General features: G+C 36.0%; 1 protein-coding gene across 2 annotated transcripts in view; it reads left to right on the top strand.

The window, feature by feature from the left end:
• The window catches only part of LOC140135852 (calretinin-like), a 176,979-nt gene that overhangs the window by 136,041 nt on the left and 15,702 nt on the right, over positions 1-25,236 (top strand). For both annotated transcript variants that reach the window (XM_072157491.1, XM_072157492.1), the window contains exons 4-8: positions 14,318-14,407; positions 14,669-14,725; positions 16,816-16,896; positions 19,113-19,168; positions 22,744-22,798. In XM_072157491.1, the coding sequence (XP_072013592.1) occupies positions 14,318-14,407; positions 14,669-14,725; positions 16,816-16,896; positions 19,113-19,168; positions 22,744-22,798 (339 nt within the window). The remainder of the gene's footprint in view (positions 1-14,317; positions 14,408-14,668; positions 14,726-16,815; positions 16,897-19,112; positions 19,169-22,743; positions 22,799-25,236) is intronic.

The raw sequence follows: 25,236 nt of genomic DNA, 5'->3' as shown, positions 1-25,236 counted from the left end.
GCTTCAAGCTATTGATAGTTTATGATGAATATATGATTATACTTGGAGCTGGAAAGAGTTTACTTTTCCCAGCTTGGAGGAAACATTTCATCGTGTGACGTTTCCTCTCGCTACTAGCATTCGTTTTCAACGTACAATGTTGCTACACGGATTGCGCAATATTAGGAGGTTTGATTTATAATGCTAGAAACCATGTAACTCTCGACAACCTTGATTTCTTGAATATATCAGACATTTCCTCAATTCTTTTATTAAAGTTATTCCCACGCGCACATTTTTCTTTTTTATTACAAAGATGTGTACGCAATCAGTTTTAGTTTCCACTTTACCGCGTGTCTTTCGTAGTCAAATTCAAATATTATATTCCGGTGAGTATTTTCAGCAGTTATTTTAGGATTTAAACTTTGGCATGCTTTGAGCGTCTTTTTACAGCTATGCAGGCTTCAATCGTTCTTTGTCATGACTTCTTCAAATAAACTAAATACATGAATAAATTTAATGACAAAATTGACCCATCAGAAGACACACTTTGTTACTAAATAGATTCATCAGGTTTGTTGGTAAACATTATAAATGATTTCATTTGAACAAAACCAAAATATAACTCACGATTGACGGTTTCGCCTATCATGGTCGATAGGCATCATCAGAATGATGGTAGTTGATCCTTACTTCCGGTTGGACGAAGAGATATGTCGATGACATATTAGAGATTGTTAAAAAAGACCAGGTAGACAATCTCACCGACCACCTCAATCAAAGCGACCCCACAGGAAGCATACAGTTCACTTATGAGAAAGAACATGAAGGCACAATTCCATTTTTGACACTTTAATTGTTCGGAAAGCGGATGGCTCGGTTAAGTTGTTAGTATACAGGAAGGTCACCCACACCGACCAGTACCTTAACTTTGAGTCCCACCACCCCATCCACCATAAACTGGGTGTTATCCGCACGCTCCTTGATAGAATGAATAGTATAGTTACAGAAGAGGAGGATAAGAAGCAGGAAGAAGAAGAGATCAAGCAGGCGCTCGGGCGCTGTGGCTACCCTGGTTGGACTTTCAAACAAGTCAAAGATAAAATGGTGAAAAAACAGAGTCAGAGCAAGTCTAACACCAAGAAAGACAGTGCAAATCAGACAAAGGGACTTGTTGTGATCCCGTACGTAGAGGGACTCGCAGAGAAAGCCAATCGAATCTTCAGAAAGCATGGTATAGCGACAGCCATGAAACCGAACACCACTCTCCGTAAAATGCTAGTGCATCCTAAAGACAAAGTTGACCCACTCAGTACCACCGACTGCGTATATGAGATCCCATGCACTAACTGTAAACACTCCTACGTGGGGGAGACGGGCCGCAAATTTGAAACTAGACTGAATGAGCACCAAAAAGAAACGGCTAGGGTGTCAAAGACAAAAACCAACTATACTCGACAATCGCGCAAGCAATCAGCGAGTGAACAGTCTAAGTCCGCTATTGCGGACCATGCGGTCCAACAAAACCATGTCATCAATTGGGACAATGCTAAGATCTTGTGCAAAGAGTGCGATGCAAATACAAGAAGAATCAAAGAATCCATTTGGATCAGGAGACGAGGCCCGAACGTCATGAACAGAGACGAGGGGGCCCACTTCCTTAGTCACGTGTATGATCCTCTCCTGGCTGATAAAACACCCTCGTCGGCCGGGATTCGTCCAACCGGAAGTAAGGATCAACTACCATCATTCTGATGATGCCTATCGACCATGATAGGCGAAACCGTCAATCGTGAGTTATATTTTGGTTTTGTTCAAATGAAATCATTTATAAAGACACACTTTGTTGGTTGTTGATATTAAGGGCCAATGTTGACAGGTAGTAGCTTAAAGCGTGGACATATGTACCACATCATTTTTACAGGACGGGTGCCCATCTCTCATTTCCCAGCAAGCACAAAACGTTTTCGACATCATTCGCAAAAGGTTATAAAAGGTCGTCAGAAAACGTTTAAATGTCGGGTTATATAAAGGGTATATTAAGAGTATAAAACGTTTTCATAACCTTAAAAAACATTTTTGATAATCTACCGCTCAGCAAACAAAAATGTTTTACAGAAAACCTTTAAATGTCGGGTTATATAATGGGTATAAAAACGTTTTAATAACATTCCAAAAACATTCTTGAAAACTTGATACAAAACATTCTAAACAAAATGTTATTTTGGGGTTGAAAAAATATTTTGCGAAAAATGTTTGCCCAAAATATTTTCAATAACGTTTTAAAAACGTTTTCATGACCTTTATATAACCCGACATTTAAATGTTATTAAAAGGTTTGAAAAAAAACATTTTAAGAACATTTCTGTGTTTGCTGAGTTCAAATATTTTAACATAATGTTATTTAAGTATTGGCACAATATTTGGCAAAAATGTTTGCAAAAATAGTTTACAATAACATTTTTGAAAACATTTAAAAATATTGTTGTAGTGTGTTTTCATACAAAACGTTTTAAAACGTTATCATGACCTTTATATAACCCGACATTTTAATCTTATTAAAACGTTTTTACCTAAACCAAAAGCCAAAATATAACTTATTTAAAACGTTTTTAAAACGTTTTTGTGTTTGCTGGGTTAAAGCGTGGATATATGTACCACATCTCAAATCAAATAACCATAGGGCTGCAATTCTCTATTCTGGACAATACATTATATTACCATACACTTCTAGTGCCCGTTTCTATTCATCGTTATGTATTCTTCTCCCGTGCATTATTTTCGCGAACTACCCTTCACAGCCCAAATTATATAAACCTGCACGCTAAACAATGCATTATCTAAAACCTGCACGCTAAACAATAGATTCTAGATAATACGTGCACGCTCAAATACTAGAAATACTACTTTCACATAACCATAAAGTAGAGTTAGGTGGCGCTTTAGACACAGAGATCACATAACTATATAATTGTCTGTTCGATATATATACCAACAAAAAGTACGAATATACATTCTGTGGTGTTAAAATGGTATAGTTACAAACGGTGTTCTATAATAGTGTACAATTACCGAATAAGGTGCAACTCGCTAGACTTGAGTCCAGTCCTCGTTTACGGAGTTTAGGATTAGGGTTTAGGGTTGGGATAGGGCAGTCTTGTAATAAGACTAGTAGAGTTGCACCCTTGCAAATATCATTGTCATAAATTATGATTAATGACCTCAAATAAATCAAACATCAAATGAGAATAATCGAGCTTCTATTAATTAAAAAGGGCCAAAAACAGGTGGATCATAATTATACAAGATGACACCATTGCAAAATATTCAGCATTTTACAAATGAAATACATGTAGGCCTATATCTAAAATAACATAGCCGGGCCCAGGAAACACACACTAGCGCATAATATCATGATCATGCTTTATAATACCATAGGCCTTCAAACACATGTGTTTGAAGGCCTATGATAATACTGAACAAATTGTTAAATCTCAATGTCGTGTGTTTTAATATAAGTAGTTCAAATTATAGAGCTACAAAGTCCAGTTGATATTCACCGTAGTAGGCCTACTAGTCTGACATCTAAATCGATCGTTTCCAACTGGTTCAGTGCTCTCTGTGTTCGAAACCACGATATTAAATGATCACAACATAAAGTCAAGTCAATTAAACCATGCGTGAATAAGTTACCTAAGTATGACGTATGGCGCAATCGATACCATTGATTACAGGGATTGATTTTCTTTACCAGTTAAATGCTACGTAGCTGGTCAATGTCCTGACGGTGTTTTTAAAATGTAAGATATTTTCCCTAATATTAAAACTAATATAATGAATGCAGCAATTAATATTGCCTATTGTTTTAATAGGCCTACACTCAAAGTGTATGACGGATAATGTACTCGTGCAAATGCATTCGTCAAGATAATTGCACTTGCCATGGAGTTATTGCATTTAGCTTTCGAGCCTATCGGCTCTCAAGCTAAATGCAATAACTCCACGGCGCGTGCGATTATCATGACGAATGCATTGCACTCAGTTCATTATCCTTATCATAATGTACCTGTCCCACGGCTAATGCTGATCGTGGAGACGTGGTTCCTTGATAGATACACAGGTTTTCGTCAATGTTGGCATCGCAAACAGCCTGAACGTATTGTGTTGACAAAAACGTGCGTCATTTGGTTTGTAATTCTACTGCTGGTGTAAAATGTTTGTTTTCGGTGGCACGTACCAGTACGTGTAGTATTTTTAGAATTCCAAGGAGAATATAAATACTTTTTTGATTGTGGTGCTTTTGTGGTATAATAACATTATAAAGCGTGATCTCTGCTCTCCCGGACCAAGTAAACGTGACAGCTCTAGAATGAAAAAACATAGCTGATATTGTGTCTTAATTTACGAGGCAGATGGTTTTTGGATACTCCATTTGAATCCAAACACCTCTATGGAAGACATAACCATACTTTTTCTCACAGGGAGTGTGATTTCAAATAGGGTTGCCTAAATGGGTGACTCCATTTGAAATCTACACACCCTGTGTGGAAGATTAAGGTCAAATCTTCCTAGGGGGTGTGAGGATTTCAACTGGACGCGGTATTTACCAGTTAATAAGAAACCCTGTGTTGTATTTTTATTCGGGAAGCAGACGTTTTGATCCCAAAGTCAAATGATGTATCCTTTACAAATTTAGGATACTGTGGTTTTGCTCGGAAGAACAGATTTAGGACGATGTGCGTCGAGTAGGTGAACGTCCTTTTCACACCTAACACTGTGAAACCTTTTAGTGGACGGATTTGTAAGTAGATATTTTTTGAATGATTTTAAGCCAGATTGATTTAAATGCAGTGTCCGGTACAAATTATTAAAGAAGATACTGTGATTTTACTCTACTCGGGAGGACATATTTTGGACAGTGTTGGATGATATGCGTCGAGAAAGTGAAATAAAATCACCTTCTTTTAACACCTAACACTGTGAAACCTTTTAGTAGATGGATTTCTCTGGGCCTCAAGGAAGAATACGATTAATTGTGTTTTCAATTGATTGAGTGTCCTAGGTTAAAGAAGAAATATAACAAACAAACAAATTGGTAAGCAGATATTTTTGAACCTTTTGAGCCAGATCGGTCCGAAAGTAAAATGCAGTAACCGGTACAAACGATCAAAGAAGTTTTAGGACGATAGATTTAGGACGATGTACATCAAGCAGCAAGTTGTAATAGGTGAGATAAACATCCTCTTTACACATGCACCAACATCACTTACCACCATCTGTCATTTAACACTGTTTTAAAATATTCGTTACAATGTTTACCAAGTTCGTTTTAAGCATTATTTCTCGCGTATACGCGCGCGACGTCAAGCGCATTAGAGAATGAATTTGGAGAAAACCTTCTGATAATTACAAACACTCGCTGAGCAGCAAGACCTTTCCTCTAAGCTTTTAATCCGATAAGCTGATTATCTATTTGTTTTCATGAATTGGAAGACATTCTTTGATGTATTACTGAGCTCAATCATCTGAAATTACTGGAGCGTGAGCCACCCAGGCTGTATGGTTGCTCAGCATAGTATTTTATTAACAGAAGGTTTTCTCCAAATTCGTTTCCTAATGGTATATGACCTTGAGCAAAATAATATGCGCTGGATGGTAAGTCGTACGCTTCATTCGTAAAAGGAAAACATTTTAGTAGATGGATAAGAAAACTATATATCTGTACTTTCGTCTGCCTCTTAGTATAGAGCTTAAGAAATTATACGTAGATGGCAATACAATACAATACATGTAAGCACGCGCGATAAGATTACGTGTACTTTCCTTTATAGCCAGCATCTTGGAAATATTTGTTTAGAGGCAATATTCATCATAAATAAGAATAAATGGAAGTGATATGGAAATGTTACACCAGCAGTTAAAGGCACTATCATTATTCCCAGCAAAAGCGTAAAAATAATAATAAAATATAGGTTAAGAAATGGAAGACCTTTTGAAATATTTCTGTGAAGGTCATCCAACCCCCATTTCATCTAGCCCACGCTTCATCACCGTAAAGACTAATGGAAGATTAATACACAAAATGCAGGGCTTGTTGTGTCGCACCGAGTGAGTCGCCTACGTTTAGTCTTGCGGGATGTCGAATTGTCTTGACATGTCCAGAATCAGCAACAATGTCTCGATTCAATTTTATATTGAATTACCATGATTGAAAGGCTACTTTGTTATAGATGCTTTTAACAGAAATTCATCATCCAATGATAAATTAGGTATTAGAACATTGTATACAGTGGACTTCGGTTGTATATATAAATGCGCATATATAAATGCGCACGTGACATCTACAAGTCGCCATACCGTATTAAACGATATAAGGTACCCGGATGTACATAAACTCCCCGTGCAAAAGTATAGGGGAAAATGACAGGTCGCAAGGAAAATTGCTTTTGCAAAATAGTGGCATTGATTGCAAAGGGTAAAATAACTTGACCCGAAAGATAAACTCTTTATTAACGTTTTCCATCACGGAAAAAAAAATTAACTACGGAAAAGCTAGATATAGCTGATTTACAAACTTATATTTCATAATTTCCGTGCTAAATGGGCGTGCCAATTGGCCATATCTATGACGTAGTGCTGGTTTCATACTATCATGCTGCTTGCCGCCGAGCGGCGTGACACACGCGCATTGTAGACAAACAGACACAATCAAGACTTGTGAATGGCTGATAAGTCATGCCTCTTGTCGCAACGGCATGAAAGTATGAAAGGGGACAAGGCCAGAACTGTGCAGGCGGCGGATGACATGATCGAGCCGGCAACTTGTGTAGAGGGTATTCATTACTACGTCATTGGTGTGATTGCTCATGCATACAATTCCTCCACATAGGCTGTTTAGCTTATTCATGAAAGTGGCCTCTTGACATGATATAACAGTAACCTTTATGTCATTAGTGAGGCCCACTTACAATGTTCAACACAAAGTGAACAATGCTATAACTTGGAGGACAAACAAACGAACACCGCCAAATTCGACTGACGTGTGTACAACGTGGGAAGCTATGGGGAAATTGAAGACTCGCTCTCTGATCATGCATGTGTTTATGGTTCGGTTAGCGGGTACTTAGTAACTCTCGTTCCGCTTGGGTTTATTGCATACACTCTATAGTCGGTTAATTTTGTGGGGTTCATTATCGAACCCCAACGGTTTTAGCTTGTATTTATATTATTTATCAACATAGGCCTATTTGTTTGTGATATTTCAAGCGTTTTAAAATTTCAAAATAATCCCATTCAATTACACGGTTGACGATGAAAATTTACTGAATTTAGAGAATGCAATGCGGCCACCACCTGGAACTGTGGTCGCAATTTCAGTGATTGACAGTGAGGTAACACGAACATGGCACTGGCCATCTGGTCACGTGCGCATTTATATATGCGCATTTATATATACGACCGAAGTCCACTGGTATATATAGTAGTAGAACACGTAAATAACGTAAAAATGTGATTTTGTAATTCTCTACGAATTGATATAATAATATTATATTATAATATTGATAAAATAGGGCTGATGTACTCCAGATGACAGGATAAACCAAATGTCTTATTATCATTTGACACTTACTACTTTTTATTAATAGTTAATAAATGGTTGATTCAAAAACGTAAAATAAGGTGGCCAATGAAATTTTAAACCCAAAACTTTATCAGTTGTACCTTTGCCTTACGCTGCCAATAATTTTATTGCTAATGTAATCATCAATACCCTGAGCATTAATTGCTCGTAGCCTCGCTCCGTTTTCCTTTTGCTTACGTGAGTTGAAGCACATTCCTACAATTGTGTCTACACGATTTCTGGTTCCATTTGAAACTGATTTACGCTTGGTTGGTAAACTGATATTAGATTAATAATTCATCTCCAAATGATTGCTTTATCAGAATGTCAAGTATTCTTGCCTTATGTAAAAATGCAATAATGTTTCAGAAAGCAGACTTCATCACTAAAGCTTGAACCTATTTGATTGCACAAAAGAAGGTAGAAAACGCCGGGGGAAGGAGAACATTACCCTTTAAGATAACTATTGTGTTTTGAATGTTTATGTTTACAGTAAAAACAATTAACAAATGCTCAATAACACACATTGTTATCGAATTCAACATTGTTATAATACAATAAACAACGCCATATGCCCAAGATACAATAAAATACTGCATGCCGGATTGCCTTTAGTAGATAAAATACGGAATAAATAGCATTGATTTAAACTGATCGTTATTCCAAGCAATCAACTTGATCAAATTTAAATTGATTTCAAATGATTGCTTTATCATCTCAAGAAAGTAATCGTTCACTTCAGCTATATTCCATGGCTTTTTCTATCGATCCTTGATGTTATTTAATGTAAGAAGAAATGCAATTATAGTGTTCTAAGAAACACAATAATATTGATTTTATTTGCTTATATTTGAATCTAACAAAAATAATTATTCTTGTAATCTATGATTGCTTGTTTTGTTTTGTTGTTGATAAAATGATATTGAATTTAATAAGTCGTTGCCTTTAAAAAAATTCTCTGTTAATCGAATTTGGTCGTTTTATCTAAACAAGTAATACTATAGACTCCCTTTAATTTCTTTTTAGATCAAGAAATATCAATCATTTACATTCTTTCTCTCAACCCCATAAAACTGCACATTGAACGCAAAATGTGACATTTCTTAATCATGTATGTACGCCTGCGGCCACTTGTCAATTGGAAAGGCGGCAGACATAACAACATTGATAAATCTGATTAGATGTTAAGATGAATTTTTCATGAGTTCAAAAAATAAAGATTAATGATTTGCGAAAGGCTGTTTTGTAGAATACACTGTTGATTCTCGTTAGATCGTACACTTTAATAACATCTTTAGATATGTAAAAGAGTTATAAACGTATTCTCATTATTGCTCAAGATTTATCAGGACGATCATAATATTCAATTTTTAATCTCTATTTTAATGCTGAAGTGTATGGTTCTTCATGGATAGTATGATAGTATCAAAATTTAATACTTGTCGTCTTACCTTTACTTTTGTATAATGTTGCTGTTTATTTCTTCTTTTATAATCATTTGTGGCGTTGGCGTCAGAAAAAGTAGCAAATACAAATTCTGGTTGAATCAGTTTTAATTGTATTATGGTGTACATGTATAGGTCTAATGAAATTAGTTGATAGCTAGGGAAAGCATTAAACAGAATTGAACGAATTGCTCGCTTAATAAAATAATTCGAATTTCACTCTTTGCCCTGCAAAAAAACTGTTTAGAAAGCTGGGACAGACTGGTGTTTAGACCATCTAAACACATTTCATATGTTTATGTGTTGAAATGTTAAGGATCTAAACATTACGATGTTTAAATGCTAAACATTGAACTTTCTAAGCAACACTTTGTCCCCGATATCTAAATACTGTTTTTGCAGTGTGACCCTTGAACTTTAGGATCTCGAGAAAAAAAAAATTTGAACAAATGTATGTAGTCTTAACCAGTGAGGTACATCGTGATATAATCAGGCAACCCGATCAGCGTTTACACAGATTACGTCTGGAGCAGCAAATATAATTTGAGCCTCATCTAGAAAGAGGAGTTAATTGTCACGGAACAGTCCAAAAATATGCCCAAGCGATCTCTTACCTTAAAGGGACAGATAAAAAAAACCAATATGTCACGTATCTGTACTTTTGAACTAACACACTTACATCAATTTGTATTAGGCTATGATTTGCAACATCTAAAGGCCTGTTCCCTTTACATATGTCTGTGGACATTATTCCGGTTTTTGTGGGGTTGTTTTCTGCTATTTCTGCTTGGCCATGGAAGAACAAAGGGTAGCTTAATATCTCTCTGAATATGGACCAAGGGAGAATAAATTAACAAACAAAGGGATCATGTATAATTATGAGAACAATCAGGGACTTCAATACTTATAGAACAGTATCATAGTTTGCAGAATAAAGATGTTAAGCTGTCAGTGGATTAATTAAATATGGCATTTTACCTACTTTAGCTTAGGGATCAATTCGTGCTGCAAAAATCAGCCTAGTTTTCACAGTAAAGCTACGAACACGATCATTACTTCCGGCAGTGATAACGATAAGATGGTTCTTTCAGCCATTTGCGCACACGCGCAAAAGAGGGACATTGCATCGGGCATTCAACTAATCAAATTTACGCCTAATATCTCACATACATGAAATAGAATTTTGGTCGTTTCAAATTATGAGTATTAGGATTGGTTTTGGTTTTGGCCACGTGGTTTCCGGTTATCCTGCCTAAACTCTTTGTTAGAAACTTAAAACTTGAAGAAAGAAGTTTCAGTTTTCATTTCAGTTTGTGATATAATTGTGTGACCGCAGAATCAATTGTTTTGAAGTACTTTGATCAAAGTATGCAAAAGAAGTGTTTAAATTTTGGAGTGCAGTATTCACGAGCACATAAATCGATCAAGTCAATCTACGTGGTGTAGATGTTCAAAATCCTTGGATTATGTTCCTGTGAAAAATATAGATCAACGAAATACTTCATCCCAAGATTACAAATGAATAGACACTTGAGTGATGTATACATCTAATTCATATGCATATCGCTTGCGGGAGGATCGATTGAAGCTATATGACTTTTAAAAATATTTAACAGTGTTAATATAGCTAGTTGACCTTTATTCAAGTTATTTATTGCACGGAAAAAATAAGAAGCGGGAGGGGAAGAGGGGTGGGGTGTAGGGGTGAGTGTGTGGGGGTAGGGGAGAGAGAAAGAGAAATAGAATGGGAGAGCGGATTCAAAGAAGGAAGGGCAGGAAGGGGATGGGAGAGCTCGAGAGGGAAGTGGAGTAGGGTGTAGGGGGAATGGTACAGTGTAGGGGAGAGGTGAGAGAGAGAGTGAGAGAGAGAGAGAGAGAGAGAGAGAGAGAGAGAGAGAGAGAGAGAGAGAGAGAGAGAGAGAGAGAGAGAGAGAGAGAGAGAGAGAGAAGAAGAAGAAGAAGAAGAAGAAGAAGGAGAAACTGAGGAGAGTAGGAAAGGGCATAGGGGAAGAGGAGTTAATATAGGTGAGGGGATAGGGGAGCCTAGGTAAGATGTGTGTGTTTTGCTTTCCGGGAACAAGAAAACTGAGAACTTTGAAACGAGGGAATCAGACTGCAATCTTGTATGTGCTAAAACAGCACCTCTTGAAATTGTTTACGTGGACAAACACCTCGAAGCTTGAAAGCAATTTAAGCTGCTTTAAGAAGAATAAAACTAGGAAATTCTGACGACTAATTGTACTAATGTGCCACTTAGGCTAAATACATAGGTCTGCATGTGCAATTACCTTAGGGCAATCTTATCTAGAGCACGTCTCCTCCAGACATAAGGTCGTACACTCTTAAATTTCGTTGATGAAAAAAAATTAAAAAGTATTGTTCCTCTTTTCATTACACTTTTAAACCAGATTTCTTTTTATATCCTACCATTATTGATGAAAAATATTTATCTTTAAATATCTTTATGGGATCTTTTAACGCCAACAGTGTGGTAGCAAAAAGATAGAAGCGTTCAAACGAATGCACTCTTTGAATATCTACTCAGGTTACAATACCACTTTAGAAAATTGTTTGGTGATTGAAGACATCCCGACGTCGACCTGGATTCCTCAACAAATTTTCAAACGCACTACCACAAACATACACCAATTCACCCACACATTAATAAGCTAACAAACAAACAAACACCCAAATGTACCTACTTGCAAAAACTTACTTATACATATTCTTTGTAAATCAAATTTCATTTCCATCTTAGTATGGCAATTATTGTATAGGTGAGCAACTTTTTTTATTTCGGTCTACGTGCAGAAACGAATGAGCCAACCCTAATAAACAAACAAACAAACAACTGCTTGCACAAAGTTACTTTAACACAATCATATTCTTTGTAAATACTATTTCATTTTGATCTTATAGTACGGCAACAAACAAACACCCAAACGTACGTACTTGCACAAACTCACTTAAACACATAATATTCTTTGTAAATAAAATTTCATTTTGATCTTAACGTATGGCAATTATTGTATAGGTGAACAACTTGTTTATTTCGGTCTACGTGCAGAAACGAACGAGCCAACCCATATTCCATTTTGTAATTCCACGTCCACGGTATATTGTAATTATTTCATCATTTCACATGGTGACATTTTGATTAAAGTTTAATCGTTTTGTATTCAAAAGTGGCGGCTGTCTCTTACCTTTATGGGCCCTACATAAGTACATTTCCTCCTGATTTTGTTATCATTACTGATGATCAAACGCAGAATTAGGGCGTCATTTCAAAATTGGATTTTTGATTATAAAGCTATTATTGTATCTTGTTCTTATAATGTGGTTTTAATGTCGCCATTTGTGACATCTTTATCAAATAATATGCTCATAACACGTCATAGCAAGTCATTACGTTCCACTGCCTGAAGAGAATTATTCACAACTTCAATTCCCTCCTGAGGTTAGTATCTGTCAATGAGTTGACCAGATCACCAAGCTGTCAGTATAACTACAGGCAGTATATGACATAAATGGGTCAGAGTTACATAAAAATGACCTTGTGTGGTAATTAGTTCCCAGGAAGTGAGTTTTACCTGAGACAATTTGTGGTTAAATGTTGAGTTTTTACCATCGATTTGGTTGAAAAAGGAGGTGAGACATGATCAATTTTGTTCAGGCAGTGAAACCTAATGTGTTAATGCGGTACAGTTTTACAGTACAATTTCACGGCAGAATGTATGCTTAAAATTTAATTTGGTAAAATAACATAGACTCCGTCATTGCCCACTATGAATTGAATTAAAATTGAAGTTGTGTTTTTCTTACCCTAAAATATCATTCATAATTATAGAAGTCTTAAAGGGTATGTGGTGTTACTCGTACAGAAACTGCTTAGTATATTTTCTCCAACAAAGGAAACTATAACAAATAATATTTGATGGCTATTTGAGTAAATATATGCATTAGTAGGATTGTATATAAATATTTTTGTTTGACAATTCCATTAAATGAGTACTCACGACTTTAGCTTTCGCCATCAAGGCTGATGGCTTTATCACAAGTGACTTGGTCCACTGCTTTTCCCGCGAATATTGACATTTTCTGGAAGTGATGATGTTTTTGTTTTGAGCAGTGGATCGTAATTGTGATCAAGAGAAACAATACCTTCATCACAGTTAATTGCTTTGGCTAGAGAAAGAAGCGGTAGCCACAGCGCCTCTAGACTGCCAACCGAAGATATGGAGAAGATACATCGATGATGTTTTGGATATAATACTAAATACAAAAAGACAGTACTCAAAACCTCACAGACCACCTGAATTATGTTGATCCTACTGTACTGGAAATATCAAATTTAAGAAGAATATCAGGGCAAGATCCATTTCGTGGATACGTTAATCGTCTGCAAAGAAGATGGGTCCGCGAAGCTGCTGGTATACCGTCAAAAACACACACGGACAAGTATTTTTGAATTTCCTGTCACAACATCCCTTGCATAAAAAAAACTTGGGGACATTCGGACCCTGATGGAAACCATACAGAGGAAAACGACAAGAAAGAGGACAAGATCAGGAGAGCTCTAACAGAATGTGGTTACCCTAAATGATCGTTGGATATAGCAAATAAATGAGTGGACAAGCAACCGAGAGCGAGACAGAAAAAGAAGGAAGACACACCATGCAAAGGTATGGTAGTCATTGCTGAAGGCTTGTCAGAGAAACTTCAATGAGTTTTCAGGAATATAACATCTCCACAGCCACGAGACCTATACCAATACGCTTAAAAGTCTGCTGGCTTAAAAGTCTGCTGATCCACATAAACACACAACGAAAAAAAAACCCATCATATACCTTGATAAACACTACTGTGCAACCTTAGTTTTGCCTTATTACCATCAATATTTAAATTACATACATGCAAATAACGCTGTCTTCATTCGAGTCCTACTTTTATTAATAAAATGTAGATAAATGTATGTGACCCGATTGACAGTCTGATACCCCAGTTTTAACAGTTTGCTTCGTGAAAGATGACATTTTGGCGCCGAAAGAAAGCACGTTTTTCTATAAACCTAAATTGTAATCCTTCTGTAGTGTTTCACAGGTGTACCACTCCAAGTGTCATATTGATTTATGGACTCTTTTGCTGTTAATATCCAAACCGCTGAAGTGATGGAATGCAAATCTTCAAACAATCCCCTACGAAAAGTAGAAGATATCTTTTGATAAAATCGTACCATCTACCTTTAACCACGTATCTCTCTTTATTGTTACAGTTAGCTGAAATTCTTCCAACCGATGAGAATTTCATCATGGTATTCCGAAGCATGGAGGAGCACAAACTAGACAGCGTAGAATTTATGGAGGTAAGCCGTCCTACATATCAAATAACACGTCTCAATCCTTTGTCCAAATGGAAATCTCTCTTGATGAGATAAAATCGTGAGAACAACTCCATTTTATGGTCGTCTTATATTCAGTATAATAATTCTGCTTCGATTCTGGCGTGACATCAAAAATATCAAATTTAACTTATTCATATACCGTCATACCAGTAATCTCTTAAGTGGTTTATAATCCGGTTTTAACATTTCAAAACTTTGTGTAAATCTCGAACTTTTTTACAGATGTGGAAAAAATACGACAAAGACAAGAGTGGCTACATCAATGCGAAAGAGTTAAAAGTAAGTCAAAACTACACATATTTGTTTATTTTTCGTTTTTTGTTTCTTTGTTCAGGTGTTTATTTTTCTGATTACATATTGAATTTTTTATAGTGTTTACATCATTCTGAATGTACTTGATACTATTGTTAAAGTATTAATTACATCCCACCCTAATTAAGCGCACATTCCAAACAGGAGAACACCCTGCACACAAACAAACCTCAAAACACCTAAACACAAATCTGCAAGGTCTGCTTGTGTTCACAAGGGACAGTATTCAGTAAACGGCTCTTTTCAGAGCCACCAAACCTTTTACATTAGCAGATTGGCGGGGTCTGCTTGTTCTCTGTTGACAAGGGGCAGTCTTCGGTGAACGGCTCTTTTCAGAGCCACCAATAGGCAAGGAGAGGCCTACATGTCTCATTCTTAGGTACTTTGTCCTGAAGAAGTCAGAGCTACTCCTGACAAAAAAAGCTTCTAAACTTGTCCGACGGCGAACCCACTAAAATCCTACCAATTGGTATGTCTATCCAACAATTTATTCATCTGAAATTTGCGAGGTAGGAATAAACTCTTCGTAAGTTCTTAAACATCAATCTTTACAGGTACTATATTAGTAAGTTTTGTTGTCACATGGTCGTCTAGTAATTCTTGTTACTTTAATGCTTTTGAAGTATAATATTGCCCAGGGTACTCTCATAAAATTTACAATACAGGCTTTCCGGTTCCTGGACGTGTTTTTCTGCTAACTGTTTACCTCAATAGATTTACCCAGAGGATGATTTAAGGAAGCCCCATCATGCACTGTAAAAGTGTTATCACTAGAGTTTCAACTGCCACTTTACTTTTCAAATCCCATTGAACTCTGTGCAAAAGATGTTGTTTTAGAATTGCCCGTGTGTCATTATTACTTGGTCGATTTCATATCTAAAGTGATGTATGCATGAAGGATAATTCACACCTTCTGTAGATAACATAAAATGTGAAATCGACCAACTTTTAGAAGGTGTTTTTATTGTAAATATATCTGTCCAAATTCAAATTTAACCATGCACGTGTGTATGCAGTGGGCGGGCAGTGGTGTCATGTTCACTCACACAGCTGTGCTAACCGCAAGACTTGCTGGGAAGTGCTTAAATCATCCTCTGGATTTACCTTGATGCAAGGATTGATAAATCGATATAAAGTGCTTTTGCCGTTAAGGTTGTTATTGAAACCCATTTCTCGGTAATGACTTATGATGGTGAATCGTTTAACCGCTGGCAATCATGGCAATGTCAATGTTCTGTGGTGTCTGTAATAGTTAAATCTGGCATGTTTGTTTCCAAGGACAAATTTGACAAGATCGGTAGTTACATTTCCGTCAATCAAAGGGATAGTGTGCCGTGGTTGGTCAATATGTGCGGGTAGGCGGGGCAATGGCAATTACAACGCTTTGTTACGCAATGAATATCTATGAATATGTTTCTTATAAGTGACAGTTTGAATTGGAAAGAATAAAAAAGTAAAGTGTTTAAACAAAGGTATTGCGAGAAGTGGTAAAGCAACTTTGCTTGCAATTTTGCAATTCCTGTTTTATTGATATTTTCTAAATGTGTGGGTTTTTTTAATAAGCTTGTCGTACTTGGGTAGGAATCGGGGGCAGGAAAATCCTACGTGTATTTTCAATGTGCTCTATTTGGCTAATGTGTACGTTATTCTTTCTCAAGTTTTAAGTTTCTAACAAAGAATACAGACAAAGGTATCGGTAATGACGTCAGTCAAGAGCTTAGGCAGGATATAGAAAATCACGTAGCCAAAACCAAAACCAATCCTAATACTCATAATATGAAACGACCGAGTGTTTTCTATTTGCCAAATCGGTCACAGTGAAAATGCACATACATGTAGGAGATGTTGCATGCCCATGGACGTTGTGTTGATTTGTGATTACGTGTTTGCGGGGGATAGGAGGGGGGGGGGTAAGTGTTGTGGTGTTTGTGTGGTGTGTATTTGGATATGGGGTGGGTGCAGGGGTCGGTGTGTGGGGGTGTGTGACTGTGTGTGTGTAGTGGGGTGACTGTATTCGTTCGCAAGAAGTATATCTGTTATTATTTTTCCTTTTTCAGCGTTTTATTAGAGATGTTCTTAAAGCTGCTGGAAATCACACAATCAGAACCGAGAAGCTAGACGAATACGTCCAAGCAATTGTGAGTTCATTTTTTTTGCAAATCTTAAGCTTATATAACTTACCTCTCCATAAGTATATCCCGATGGGTGTTAAAGATAATAGTGAAAGCGGCTAACGTTGTTGGTCTCGCTGTGCGATCTATACGTTATCCATCTATCATCCATTTTCGTTTTTGTTTACTCTTAGGACGTCTCCTCCTATTTTCCTGCCATTTGGCTGTCGAATTTCTTGATGTAGTTTGATTATGAAACAATAAGCTAAATCGATTGAAATTCCCAATGCATTTTGGGACATTTTTTGCAGTTTTGGTACACATTGAACTCGTTTTTGTGCGTAAAAAAATGTTGTTTAAAATGTTTTACTAGAATAAGAAAAAGGCTACTTCACACATTTTTAATATTTCAATTATCCAAATATTTTAATAACATTATTACAATAATAAATGAATGAATAATAATTAAAGCAATTTTTCCGATAGGTCGGAGTTCATCGTGTCTCAAAACTGCTAAAACCACGGTCTCACAATGCTTTAGCAATTTGTAATGCCGATGGCGCTTATTGTAGAAGATCAGTGACCAGATCTTGTTTCATGAGGAAAGTTTCATGGACGTGGTGCTCCTGTATAACCATTATAACATAGGATCCACAACTTATAACAATGACGCTTTTTGAAATAAATTGCAAAAATACTTCACGAAATGTAAAATGGTATGTGTAGGGTTATTTGGCTTACACATCTGGACGAATTTATAGAGTCACAAATCATTGCGTTCGGCCACAATGATTCATTACGTAAAAAGAGGTCGCTTTAAAGTTCTTTAAATTTGAGACTTCTTAAAACAAGTGAAGAGTATTTATCAGTTACAATTTTATCAAGGATTTGGCTAAGGGGAAGGTGCGGTACTAAGAAATTCAAATATTGTATTCGCAGTCCCATAGGTCGTGTGTTGTACAAACACCTTCCCCCAAGCCGTTAATAAACTGATGGACTCATTGACGTCATCTTATTTCTTAAGTATAATTAGTATACTTGTGAAAAAAGACACAACAGTACCCGTCCTGGTGCTGCTTGTCTTTAATGGAAGTAAACCAACCTTTGGCGACTTTCGTGGGTTATCTAGGGTTGTCCAAGCAATCTAAATAATCAAAAAACAAATCAGTTCATATAATCTTAACGCTGATAACTCTTATGGGAATTTTGGACGCTGGTATACTTTACTAATAAGTATTTTAATTTTTAGTGTTATTTAACCTTTTGTAATTTACTCCATTGGATGTTGTGTCATATTCGCCCTGTTTGTAAACTTTTATCCTTTGTTAATGTTACACAGTTGTGTCGTCTTGCCTCCATCTTGCTGACACACATAACTAATACCCATCGCTGATACACTTTACTAATAAGTATTTTACTTTTTAGTGTTATTTAACCTTTTGTGTTTTACGCCATTAGATGTTGTGTCATATTCGCCCTGTTTATATACATTTATCCTTTGTTAATGCGACACGGTTGTATCTTCTTTCCCCTTTCATTTAGTTCCCTCGTAGACTGGTAGTCAGTTGCAACAAATACATGTATTCCCTGTTTTTATATTGCCTACAGTATGTGATTGTAACATTCATTCCGCCAATTTTGATGAACAATGTACACCAGTAAATAGCCCCATTGACTTTCTGTACAAACAGGGTCCGGGAAAACGTCATTTTCATAACTGTTCAGTTCTTAACACTTACCCTTTCTGCAAGTTGAAGGTCAGATGAAGACATCCATTGTAGAAATTATATACGGAGTCCGGCATTTTTTTCCAGTAAAATGCCGACTATAGGGTGACCTATAGGTCACCCTATAGCGCATACAGCTTACGCCATATCACAAATAGCTCGGTGTTTCTGAAATGTAACACATTTTGAAAGCTTAGCCAAATCTTCATAAAAAGCGGATCCTGCTCATTTTTCACAGACCTAAATGAGGATTAAATATGAATCATGACCTAACAATTGGGGTTTAAGCTTTTTCTAATGTATTGTATTAAGTCCAGTGTCACTTTTTTACTGATCTTTTCCTCCCAGGGTGTGCACTCATAACATCAAGAGGTACCTGACATGTCATGACGCAAGTTTTTTAGTCACCTATCCGGGAAACCTGATCTTTCTCGCTAAATGAATAGGAATCTTAAAATGTCAAATACAATTATTATTTCCAATTTAATATCTAATAGTTCTAATATCTCATTGCAGGTTTCTATTCTTGACAAAGATGGCAATGGCAAATTAGGAATGAAAGAAATGTCAAGGTCAGTATATGGGGCTATTCCAGTCAAAATCCATACACCCCCTATGGAAGACATGGCCTTAATCTTCCACACAGGGAGTGTGAGTTTCAAATGGGTTCACCTGAATGGGTGACTCCATTTGAAATCTACACCCCTGTATGGGAGATAAGGTCATGTCTTCCACAGGGGTGTATGGATTTCAATAGGAATACCTCATTATGGTAGTTAGTAACTGTGATGAATTAATTCATTCTCTTTGATTATTACTTTCATTTATCATATTATAATAGACTATAATGATGGCAATGACCAGAAGCTATTCTACTACTTTGCCTTAACGCTATGGGTTTGCACAGGTTTTGTATTTCAAGGTTCCTGACGCGCAAGTTTTGTTTAAATCGGTTTAAAGATCTGCGTAGCGCGTAGGTCTACTATTTGCGAACTACTTTATTATTATTTGTTTGTCGAAGACTTTGTCCTGATGGAAGAATGGTAAAGTGAGAATCTAACCGAGAGAAATACTCACTTAAGGAGACCTTTTGTTCGTAAGGTCTGCAGCACAGATTCTATGTATAAATTAGTTTTTTCCCAAGGGCATCTATATAATTGTTTAACTTCTTTACGTTTGTTTTACAAGTATTATGACATCTTTCCCCACTACTATGGTCTTCCTATCTTCATAAAATAAACTGAAAACACTGAATTTAAATCGCCAAATGTAAGAGCAATAGAGGTTATCCACTTTACTCATGTGTGACTTCTAACAATAGGCGCTGGTTCCCGTAGTATTCCTCATTCAAACCAATTCAATGCACGACCTGTGTTTTGAAACAATCATGGTTGCACATATAGGTACTTCTTTTGAAAGTCCTAAACAAGGTATAGCAGTCGTTGATAGGATATGCAGCTTATAGAACACGGATAACCTCTATGCGCTTGTGTTTTTTATTGTCTTCAAGACTGAAATAGTCTTTTATTGATATCAAAAACCAAGTGCCAACAAGAAATATGCAGTCAAAATGCAAGTATGGCAAAATTGACACTTGTCACAAGAAATAAATAAATAAATAAAAGACTGGGAATGACTTTAGCTTCTACTAAAATGCAGAAATTTATTTGAAAGGCGCCGTCCTATGTAATTAAAAAAATCGCTGTGTAAATTCGTGTACTTCTTAGATGAGCTTAAAAGTGGCACTGCAATTAGCTCAAGCCATTTATCGCATCAACAGATAAAAGCTTACAATATAGCTATACATTTATTAAAATCAGACTTACATATTATGGAATACACTGAGTATGATTTTCAAATACATTGACTTTTTTGTCTACCTAACTGTGCAAACATCACTTGAACATGCAAACGTGACTAAAATAAGCTGATTCGGTTTTCAAGTAGAAATCAAAGCCGTGAATCAAAGTCTATAAATATTGGATTAAATTTTTTTTAAACTTTTATTGCGGCGTCGGAAGAGGAACGTTTGATGTGGGAACATGCAGAATTTTAAATATCTTTCTTGGCTACTTCAGTCACGCACATATTCTATGCAACATGTATCAATGAAACATTGAAACATTATCGTCTTGAGATGTTAATACATCGTATCAATTCCAATCCCTGAAAACGTGAGAGAACTTTGCCTACTCTTATTCAGCCAATGTTGCCTTCAACCTTATTAAAGTGGAAATTGTAGAATTGAAGCAACTTCTCTTATTTTAACAAAGTAAAGATATTTATTATACTCATTGTATTATATATGTCAAAGACATTCAACTTGTACAAATGTGACAAGTCTATAGTTCGTGTGTATGTTACATTTGATGCAATAGTCATTCACACGGATTCATTAATCATTAGTAGTGTACTACGTGCGCTTAGGGTCGGGTTTTTGTGTGGAGAAACAGGTTGGGGGTATTATTACAATACTACAGATGAGGTTTTTCAGAAGGCTATTCAACAGGTAGTTCTAATTTGCTTCATAAATAAAACATGTATTTGCAGGGGCGTAGCAAGAGCCTGGGCATGGACAAGGAGCAGTGCGGGCCCTTTTAACATCTTGATCAGCAGTCTTATTTCATTTTTAACTTTTCCTTGAAACCTTACTACGCCTATGTGTATTTGCAATAACTTTTAATATTGTCAAATGATATTGACATCTGCACAAAAGACTGAAAAGGACTTAAGCACCTATTATAGATGAGAGATTCAAACGGTGGTTCCATCTCAGGGGGAGGTACATGGATGTTTTTGTTTGATTGTTTGTTTGCCCATCAAAATAATTAGCTTAGAAGTTGCCCCACAATTAGCTCAAATCATTTATCGCATCAGCAGATAAAAGATTATAATACAGCTTTTTCTTTTTCTTTGTTAAAAATCAGACTGAAATATTATGTGATATACTGAATATAATTTATGTCTAGGGAACCTGTGCAAACACCACCTGAAACCGTGACTATAATAAGCTGCCTCTGTTTACATTCAAGTAGATATCAGAGCCATGCATCCGATGTCGAGACAAACATTTTTATTATGTCGCCGGGAAATTAATGTTTGATTTAAGTAGGAACATGAAGAATTTAAATATCCTACTTGGCTACTTCAGTCACGCACATCTTCTATGCAACATGTATCCATGACACAAGTCAAATAAACCTCTGCATATATGAGTTAAAACATCGTATCAATTACAATGACAGAAAACGTGAGGAAAATTTGCCTAGTTTTATTCAGCCAAAGTTGCCTTAAACATTATTAAAGTGGAAATTGTAGATTTAAAGTATTTTCTATTATTTTGGTTTTACAAAAGTGGAGATATTTATTACTTATCGCATTACATCAGTCCCTAATCTAGTTCGTGTGTGTTTCGCATTTGATGTAATAGTCATTCAAATGGATTAATTAGTAGTGTACTACGTGCGTTTAGGGTCGGGTTGCTGAGAGGAGAAAGCACATTGGGGCTATTACCCAGCAAACACAAAACGTTTTCGACATTATTAGCAAAAAAGTTAGAAAAGGTTGTCAGAAAACGTTTAAATGTCGGGTTATATTTGAGACTAGTATACCTGTCTCAGGGTTACTAGTCTCAGGGTTATATAAAGGGTAAAAAACGTTTTCATAACATTCAAAAATATTTTTTGAAAACTTACTGCAAAATATGCTCGCATAATGTTATTTAAGTGTTGGCGAAATATTTGGCAAAAATGTGTGCAAAAAATATTTTACAATTACATTTTGACAACATTTTAAAAATGTTGTTGTACAGTCGTATGTTTTCATACAAATCGTTTTAAAAACGTTGTTATGATCTTTATATAACCAGACATTAATTTAATGTTATTAAAACTTTCTCACCCAAAATATAACCCGTTTAAAACGTTTTGTGTTTGTTGGGTATGATACTACCGGCCAGATGTTAGTAATATTCTAGAAAATTATTCAACAGATATATTCGAGACTGCTTCATACGTATATATAATGTAAAGTATACTATAGCAAACAGATAGTTTATAATGTCATAAGATACTCTTGATTCCTTATATATTAATATTGCATTTGAAGTGGTTAATAATATCGTACGATACATCGTGTCTTTTTGCAGACTTCTGTCCGTGTCACAAAGCAATGTTCTTACACAATTCGAGGCCAAATTTGAGGTAAGTTGCACAACGGAAACATTTTACGAATAACATAATGTCTTGGCCTATCTTAGCATGTTGTATTCTTCTTTATGGAATCATGGGCTATTATAAAATAAACACATCCCAAAAAGAAAGTATTCAGTTTTATTTTGGTCCATAAATCAAAGAAGGGGTGTCAAATCAAGGCCTACCAAAGGTATGTTGCAGATAAATCTATTCCGCAAAGTTTGATACCTCATTTGTTCCAAATCAATGTAAAACTGATGAGACAATGACCTTTTCAAAGCAATCCCCTCAATTTTAAAGGTTGCAGTAATTGCTATTGATTTGGTCCTGCTAGTGATTCATTTTATTTCACTGAGAGCCTGCGCCGCAGATGTCTGGCAGTCATTGGTGCAGCAGGAGGACATAGTTACCAGATATTGAGTGTGAAGAGTGAAGGGTTAAACATTGAGAAAAGAGTAAAAGACCATCTATATTCAATAAAACACATAAAGTGAAGTCAAACAGTCTCTGTTATTGTGTACCTTTATGAAGAAACTTGAGAAGCAGGAAAACCACATCAATATGAATTACTGCAACTTTAAAATCCTGGGTAGGTGCATTTAAAAGGTCATTGTGTCATCAATTCTGCATCGATTTAGACAGATGAGGTATCAAACTGTGCAGAATAAATTTATCTTTAACATACTTTTGGTAGGTCTTGATTTAAGACTCCGTCTTTGATTTATGGACCAAAATCAAACTGGATACTTTCTTTTTGGGATGGGTTTAGATATATCCAATGTACGGCTAGTAACTCATTTGTATTTTAAAAGGAAAAGAAAGATTTATCATAAGTTTTTAAGAAACAAATCAAATCCATAACTGTCAATATGTTTCTTTTGAAGCTTTATTACTCTACTTAAATATAATAACTCAATGAATTAAATGTTTCTTCAAACTAACAATACATTTTCCTGACTAAATGATATCTTCAGTATTTCTTGTATATCATACTCTTCTCTTAAAACTCTTTAAAAACAATCATATACTTAATGTTATTTCCATAACCAGTTAACAATATTTTCCTACTCCTCTTTTGAATTTTTTCTTGCCTCCAACAGAAAGGTGTACGTGGATAGTAAAGTACCAAATATATAATCAAACATAACATTACTGTCATTTTATCCAACTAACCCGCAACTGTCATGACATTAATGCATGGGATTTTATTTCATTTTATGTTATTGTTAATTTTGAAATATTGAGTATTTCAAAACAAACCTTCATTCTAAATTACCAGCTCCGATTTAAGGATGACTTGGGCTAATTATCTCGGGATTTATCTAGGGATGACAAAATGGCGCCCTTTATATTGTCATTAAATGATAATCAATATAATAATAATAACAGACTACTGTGGTATTACCTTGAGATGGTAAATATACATTTGGCTCAGTCTCGAATAACGAGCGCGAAGCTCTATATATCACCTAAGCTTGTTTTAGATGTAAATTGGTCTGTTGTCAGGAGACAAGCATCTCGCGATACCATTATGTTGCTTATTACAAAAAAATTACGGTAATATTCCTATAAATTGTGGAATAGGCTTTTACGATAGGCTTTTCAATGCCACCAAACCTTTTACATAGGCGGATAGGTGATGTCTCCTTGTTCTCTGTTGACAAGGGGCAGTCTTCAGTGAACGGCTCTTTTCAGAGCCATCAAACCTGTTACATTAGCAGATAGGCGAGGTCTGATTGTTCTCTGTTGATAATGGGCAGTCTTTGGTGAACGGCTCTTTTCAGAGCCACCAGTAGGCAAGGGGTGGCCTACTACATGTCTCATTCTTAAGTACTGTGTCCTGAAGAAGTCAGAGCTACTCCTGACGAAACCTTGACAGTCATAAACCCGCTAAAAAAACTTACCAATTGAATATGCCTATACTCTGTCATTATAGTGTTATGCTGATCCACCATGCCATTCAAATACTATGTCGAATTTGTTAATTTGGGAATAAAAGTATAAAACTTATCCAGGGTTTGTTATTTCTTCCCAATTCCCCTTCACCGGGCTATTCGATTTGATATCATACACCCCTATGGAAGACATGACATTAATCCTCCACACAGGGAGTGTTCATTTCAAACGGTGTTACCTGAATACATGACTCCATTTTAAATCTACTCCCCCTGTGTGGGAAATTAAGGTCATGTCTTCCATGGGTGTATTGATGGATTTCAACTGGAATCGCTCATTTCACATGTTATTCATTTTAATCCGTTTTTAAGTTCGTCTATTTCCGCTGCTGCATTATATAATGATATTTTACATCACATTTGCACAGCAGCATAAGTACACCTTGTCTTGGTTTTTTTGAAATTGATTCGTTTATGATGAAAAAGTGAAAGTGGTCTACCCGTTAGGATCGTCAATCAAACTGTTTCCACTTGTCTACCACAATTTTATAA

This window comes from Amphiura filiformis, chromosome 16, assembly GCF_039555335.1.
Source record: "Amphiura filiformis chromosome 16, Afil_fr2py, whole genome shotgun sequence".
Taxonomy (NCBI): domain Eukaryota; kingdom Metazoa; phylum Echinodermata; class Ophiuroidea; order Amphilepidida; family Amphiuridae; genus Amphiura; species Amphiura filiformis.
Note: the sequence above shows the minus strand (reverse complement) of the source record. Positions and strands in the feature narration are given on the sequence as shown.